Below are 7291 nucleotides of genomic sequence, written 5' to 3'. Positions count from 1 at the left end.
CTGTCTACCCGTGGGAAGAACTCACATTGCAGCAGTTTTGGGAGAACTCCTGCTTGTGAGACGGACAACTGTCTCCCATGGGAAGTACCCCAGGGCACAGCAGGGGAAGGACGCCTCTCCGTGAGCAGTGGAAGAAGCTCTAAGTGATTAAAACCCCCACACCCGCTCCCTGCGCTGTTGGTGGGAAGGCGGGACAAATTACTGGAAGAAAGGGTGTCTGAAGGGCTTATTTTACTTCCCATTATCCTCATCTGATTCTGTTAGTAATACATTCACTTTTAACTTTAAGTTGAGCCTGTTTTGCCCTTGGAGTGTTTCCTCYGGGTCCTTATCTCAATTCATGACARCTTTGTTACATTTTTTCCTCTCCTCTGCCCAGCGGCGGCAGGGGAGAGAGAGTGAACGGCTGTCATGGGTGCCTGGCGCTTGGCCAGCATCCAAATCATKACAGCCAAGAAGGGAAAAGTCAAGAACAGCACCCCAACAAACACTAACAAAACAGACCCAGAAAAAACAACACATTTATATTTTACATTGGCAAAAAAAAAAAAAACCTGTGCTAAGCAACAAATTAAGTTCACATAATGCAGATACAGATAAAATTAACCAAATACCCAGTTATCACAGAGGGTATACAAACAATTAACTACAAATAAGAATATTTAAAACAGAGCTGAATAATCCATTCTATGTGASCTTTTAAAGCTTAAAAAAATAATTGAAGGGACTAGACCTCTGTTGTCTAGGAGACCAAAACCATTTCACTAACACAGAAAACACCAGCAAATTAAGGACCTGAGAAGTAGATACATCTGTAACAATGCTTCGTATTACTGTCAACYGGATATGGGCCCAGAATTGTTTCACTATCAGTAAAATACTTTGATAGCATACATAATCTAGTAATAAACTGAAAAACATCATCAGCTAAGTTTACATTGTTAGTTGTGATTTTTTAATTAAGTGAATACAGTGAACTAGGAATCATCCCCTCCAAATTGTTCTTCATATTGCTGAAAACACTKTTCACTTTAAAGGGATACCCACTCTTCTACCAAAAAGACAAAAAAAATCACATGCATAAACAAATTAATGTGGAATTAATGTAAAAAAAATCAATTTGTGTCACCTTTTTTTTTTTTTGATTAAGTGGAATTAAACAAATTACATCAGTGCTCTGCATAGAATGGKTTTTTTTTCAGTTTAGTCCCAAGGACCAGCAGGGAAGTAAAAGCAGTATTTTACTGGAGCGGTCAGGAAGTCTGTAATCTCCCTCATCAGTCACTGGCTATCTTTTAGCTCTGCCACCCACAATTTTATTCTTTTATTTCAAGATTCTCACACATAAGTTTATCCAACCTACTGCTTTAACAGTCAACAATATCAACCACTCTTCAGTCTGAAGTTTCTTTGGCATTTACTGCTTCATAACACACCTTCACCTAGCTATATGTTATGTTTAGTTGCATTGTGTGCTTGGAAGGAAGCTCCCAGAAAGCAAAAGCACAACCCAACTACTCCCAATTACTTCACGTGCTCAACAAAGGTGTCATTCCTTAAAAAAAAGTCTGACTGTACTACAGAGGCCAGAGGTCTACCAAGACTAAATCCAGACTGGTGAATCCACACTGGGGAAAATCATGTGATTGGCTCCACAAATCTAGCAACGTCAATCCTGACCAGTTTGGATTTCTCATCCCTACCATTCCTACTGAAAGGCTTGGCTTTGCTACATGAATAGAACATTTTTCTTCCATTTCAAGTTCTCCATTGATTACTGTAACTTATTCCCTATACCCACTTCATATTAGTATTTTTATAAATAGGAGCAAAATTAATGGCACACTTTTAAGTAAGAGTTCATCCTAAGGTTTTGAGTATTTTGATTTTGGGGGTGGGAGTAGGTTATAGTAACAGTAACAGTTGTAATTCCTGCTCTCTGTAGAGTACTTCTTAAGATGACACCACTGGATCAGAACTTTAAGCAAAAATGCAACACAAAATGCCTGCAACTGTTTGTTGGTCTGACTTCTTTGATTCCTTGACCGAAAATTACTCATCTCACTTYCCATAAACAGGTTCTAGAGTCAGTCAGTTCTAGAGTCAGTCATGTCAGTTTCCCAGTCCCATAAAGCTGCCAGATTAAGCCTCTGAAATTGAACTACACACATGTTGAATAAACATTCGGTACAAATTCTGGACTCATAATAATAAAAAATTATTTCTGGACTTCTAGTAACAAAAATAATAAGATACCCAAGTAGYCATGTAACAGTTCTTTCATAATTCCAATTTTTCAAGTTTAACACATTGATCACTTATCAGCCATTTTCCATTCCCCTCATGAAATGATGTTCAAATAGTTTTCATTCCCACTCTGCCATAACACAATTATTAAATAGGATAATGCAAAAGTAGCCCACTGAGATTTCTTACACTTGGCTTTACAACAGTGCCTGTTACACACCACAGTCATCAAATGAGAGCTGTGAAGGCTTCTGAGCTACTGAGGAAAGCAAGGTCCTTACCTCCAAAACTGAAAAGAACTTCAGAGGCTGATAAGGCCAAGTTTATCCTAAAGTTTGTAAAAGCTTCATTCTTRCAATGCAGCTACTAGATGCCTAACAAAGTATCATCTCCATCTCACAGCTGTTCTCAAATTGTTCTCCTTTCCCAGCTCTGTATGTTATTTTCCTCTTTGTAATGTTTAATCTCAATATATAGTTATTCAGTAAGTGCTAACACTTCAGTGAAAATCTGGGGGGAAAAATACAGCCATAACAGATGCTGAATCCTTATAATTCTCATTCTACAGCCACCAAAAAATAAGTGTTTCATAAGTTTGGATAATTAAGAATCACCTCTCAAACATTCAGCAGTCTGTTAGCCAAGATACAAAGGCCTATGAAATTCACAGTTCTACTTAAAAAAACTTCTCTGAGTAGTACAATTGTTCACTTATAAAAGGAAAAAAAAATCAAACCAAGAACACAGAACCAACAACTTATATTGTAGATGAACTACTGATTAGTCTGAGAGTAAAGGAAAGTTACACTGAATTTTGAGACTGCTATTTCAGAACCGTTGTAACTGTATCACCTTCCAAGACAGAAGACTACAACTATCACCTATCCTATGACATTAAAAAAAAAAGAAAAGAGCACAAGGAGAAGCTACATTAGAAATGTGCCTTTGTTTTGTCATACAAAATTTATTTCATGCTGGTTTAGCCCATTCAAGACAGACTGTCAGGACCCTGAGGATTCCCAAACTCCTCACAGGTGGTCAGACTCCCTCTCCTTACTAACACCTTACCTAGTCATCAGAGGACTGTTGGCTGACCCTGTTAACTTTCACTGGACATGATCCTGATTCTGGCTTGGCTTTCTAAATTGGCCTCAGATCTGTCTCCCTCTCTATAGACTTGCCTAACTGAATGCAGTTACCATCACCACATCTGCTCTGGTCCCCATGTTTGGGTGCTCTGACACTGCACCATTTGTAAGTGAGAACTTCAAAAAGTGTGAATTCACACTCACAAGCTATGACAAGTGTCTCTTAGTAAACAAAATAAAATAGATTTCATTACTAGCCTGCTTCCAATCACGATAACCTGAGGTTACACCAACTGTGTACTTTCACACTGCTACATCATATTTTAACAGGATTCTCAAAGGAGTCTCACTTCGTGTGGTACACCGATGCATATTCTTCTGCACAAYTCTGTACTGATCAAAAGCTTGTAAATGTTAGCATGTCATTTATTTCCTTGTTTCAGTATCCTCTGTATTTCAAAAGAACCCATATTTTGGCTCTGTCAGTATAGCATTCAGAGAAAATTAATTAGAGAGGAATACTACTTCACAAGCACACCTGACTTTGGATTCAGTTCTAGTTTGTTGCTTTTTAAAGAGGGAAAAAAGAAAAAGCAGTGGTTAGGTAGCCACTAGTCTCAAAATCCACAGCATTTCATGATCAAGCCAGTGAGCTAATTACAGTTTTTCCAGCAAATAATTTAATCTTACACTTCCAAAAGTATTAACTACCCAAAATACTGAGCAAACTAGATGTTTATGATGCTTTACCTTTATCTTTCCAGCTAACATTTTTTATTTGATTCAACATCAAGCAAGAAGCTCTGCTCTAATCCTTTCATTAAAAGGAATAAGAACAGTCACAGGAAACCTCCCATGCAGACCACAGTCAGTCAGTAAGATCAAAATATTTAAGAAAAAAAGAGGCTCTATCTTTAGACCTTGGCAACAACTCCTCCACCTGATGCGTTCCCACCCCTTCTCTGCCATCCTACTTTGTGATTTGATATTAGCACAGGAAGCAGCTTCAAAAGCAAGGAAGACAACTAATCACAACATACATAAAATTAACAAGCAAAGATAATGTGAGTACATTAGAATACAGTATTCAGACAACATGACTTAGGCTGCCAGAGTCCATCTTGAAATACTGGTTCTACGCATAAAGTATTTTAAAACACACAGACAAAATTTAAATACAGACATGCACTGATACCCACTAATTTCAAAGGTGTTTTGCCAACAAGATGGCATTAAGCTTTGGCTTATACATGAGGCCTTTYGCCCCCTCAAGTTAAATGCACAGGTAAGCAAAGGTATGCAAGATTACCTTTTCTAGGGAGTAAAATGAGATGSAAGTTAGCAAAGACTGAAGGAAGGGAAAATGGCCTCTGAGAGAGGAAAAGTACACAGCATTCYTGAACCATCTTCTGCAAATAAAGAAATACAGAACAGTGTGCTTCACATTACAGAGAAGCTGTTAYAGAGTCCTCTTATCATGATGCAGATGAGAAGTAGAGCATGTATTCCGCCCAACAAGAAGTCACAAAGCCTTTCCCTGAAGACAAACTGGAACACACTTTTCCTCTTTAATCAGTGTCTTCAAACTGGAAGTAGGGTTCAGGCAGGTGCCTAGTTTAAGTCTCATAAAACTACACAGGACCAGATACAAGGACTGATGAGCACTGCAGAGGCAGCTATACTGTATCTAATACCCCTAAGTGCCCTGGATTAAATTTTGCTAATGTTATTTGATTCACTATTACAAAAAGTAATACGGAAATATGGAGGAAAGGGACCATGTATTTCTGTTGCTGAAGACACATTCTAGAATGACACCTTTTCACTGCTTGGTGCCAAGACGAATAGTGGTCACTGACATTGGTACCAGCCAAAATTATTGTTGGCAGCAGACTCAACACCAGGACTTGTGTTCATCTGGAAGGTCATTGTACTGTGTACAACAAGTGAAAACAGCTTTTGGCCTAAGGAATTCTAGCCTAATAAATACTATTGCCGATGCTTTATGATCATAAAAACTAAATTAACGATTCAGACAGACTCTATGGAACATTATGCTTCCAGAATATATATGCACAGAAGTATGCTTGAAATGTGACATCTCAATTTTTGRAAAACTTGATTATTCCAGCTACCATTCTGAACTCGCTGCCATATACTATCTGCGTGCTTTGAAGTGCCTGCAAGAAGTTCAGTAACATTATACAAGTAGGTAGCTTCATAAGTTAGTTGAACTGGATTCAAGTAACAAAGAAAGAAAAGAACAGGTAGGGCAGCATCGGGGAAGGTCAGCTCATTTTGACAGATGAAGCAGAACAGTGAGTGAAGAAAGAATTCACAGGTGTATGACCAGTCAAYAGTGCAAAACCTGAAAGCTTTATAGTACATTACAACAAAGCAGTTTGAGATGCAGCATAGAAATCATGTTCAGCCACTGGTACCCTGATTACTTCAGGCATAGGGTAAGGGAACAAGTAATCTTGAAGAGGATGGGAGGAGGCTAGAGAGGAAAAGAGGGTAAATTCACTAATTCATTAAGCTTAACTATCTGCCTTAATCAGACGAAAGAAAAAAAGGCTGTAGTAGAGTTACCCCTGGCACAAAGCTAGAGTCAAAATTAAAAAAAAAAAAAAAACAAAAAAACAAAAAACCCACAAGACTTTTCCATCGAAATATTGCATCTGAAATACGATTCCTTTGATTTTAGCTACAGAAGGAAACACGGAACCCTGAAATTGTGAAACACTTATCCTCCGCGTCCTGCTCCCACCCCCACTCCGAGCCTCCGTGTCCCGCTGAGGGCAGAGACCCCGGCCTGCAGCTCCGACGGGGCCCTTCCCTCCTTGCTTCCTTATTTCCTTCCCCCTTTACTTCCTTCCTTCCTCCCGCGGCTCAGCGCAAACCGACACCGAGGAAACATCACGGCCGCCCGCCGCCCCCTCACCTTGAAGGGGTTGTTGAGGTCCGGGTCGGCGAACGGGTTGCTATCGAAGTCCGACATGGCGGGGGCAGGCGGGCCCTGCGGTCCCCGGGCGGCCGTTCAGCCCTGGCGGCGGCTCTGCTCCTGCAGCGGCGCCCCAACAGTGCCCAGCGCAGGTGTCCCCCGTCCCCGGCCGCTGTCACGGCCGCTGTCACGGCCCTTGTCACGGTCTCTGTCACAGCCCCGCAGCCCGGGCCGAACCCGAACCCGCCCCCGCCGCACCGACCGGCCACGGACCGCCCAAAATGGCCGCCCCGGAAGTGAAGTTCCGGGTGGGTAGGCCCTGGGAGGGAGAAAGGGATGAAGGGATGAAGGCGGAGCGGCCGCTCTCGGRGTGGGCGAGAGTAGAGCTCATGCCTGAGACGGGCTGCTCCCGGGGCGTGGGCGGGGCGAGAGGAGTGTGACCAGAGTCCTTTCGCGGGCTGGCTGGGGGTTCGGGATAAGCTGGGCGGGGYGCGGCTGTCCTCGCTCTCAGCTGCTCCTCTGGGGCAAGGGGGGCCGGGTATTTGTTTTCGGTATTTATCGCCGGCAGCAGTGGAGCAAGGAGGCCCGGGGCTCCCCGGTGGGCACCTGGGAGGGCGGGCAGCGGCGGCCCGGCCAGGTGTGTGCGCGGATGTCCCGGCCGCAGCCGGGCCCGTGCGGCCTCCCCGGCCCTGCGCCCCCCCAGCCCTCAGAGCGGGTCGGGACAGCCGCTCTGGGTTGGGCAGTGAAATGGCCATGTGAAGGCAGTCAGAAAGCCTTACTTGGTAAAACACGAATTTACTCTCTCGTTTCCGTCCCCTGTTGGCATGGTGAATAGTTTACCCAGCTTGTCGCTGCTCAGGTGTGTTGCACAAAGGTTCAACGAGGGCGGTCACARAACCCTGCTTCCGTGGGAGTCTTACTGGGATTAGTCAACCATTTCCAACGGTTCAGAAGACTTCTTAAATACTTCCTCAGGAATGCTGACAATGCAGCTTGAAGAACCTGGTCTGAA

At 42.8% G+C, this 7291-nt stretch overlaps 1 protein-coding gene across 1 annotated transcript in view; it reads right to left on the bottom strand.

Annotated features, from left to right (window-relative positions):
- The window catches only part of SCAMP1 (secretory carrier membrane protein 1), a 42643-nt gene extending 36066 nt beyond the window's left edge, over positions 1 to 6577 (bottom strand). Inside the window, exon 1 of the mRNA XM_057363851.1 lies at positions 6280 to 6577. Coding sequence (XP_057219834.1) covers positions 6280 to 6336 — 57 coding nt within the window. The 5' untranslated portion in view covers positions 6337 to 6577. The remainder of the gene's footprint in view (positions 1 to 6279) is intronic.
- Between the last annotated feature and the right edge of the window lie 714 nt (positions 6578 to 7291).

Source organism: Malurus melanocephalus, unplaced genomic scaffold, assembly GCF_030028575.1.
Source record: "Malurus melanocephalus ecotype Western Australia unplaced genomic scaffold, MMel_1.1 scaffold_31, whole genome shotgun sequence".
Lineage (NCBI taxonomy): Eukaryota > Metazoa > Chordata > Aves > Passeriformes > Maluridae > Malurus > Malurus melanocephalus.
This window is presented reverse-complemented; position numbering and strand designations above follow the sequence as displayed.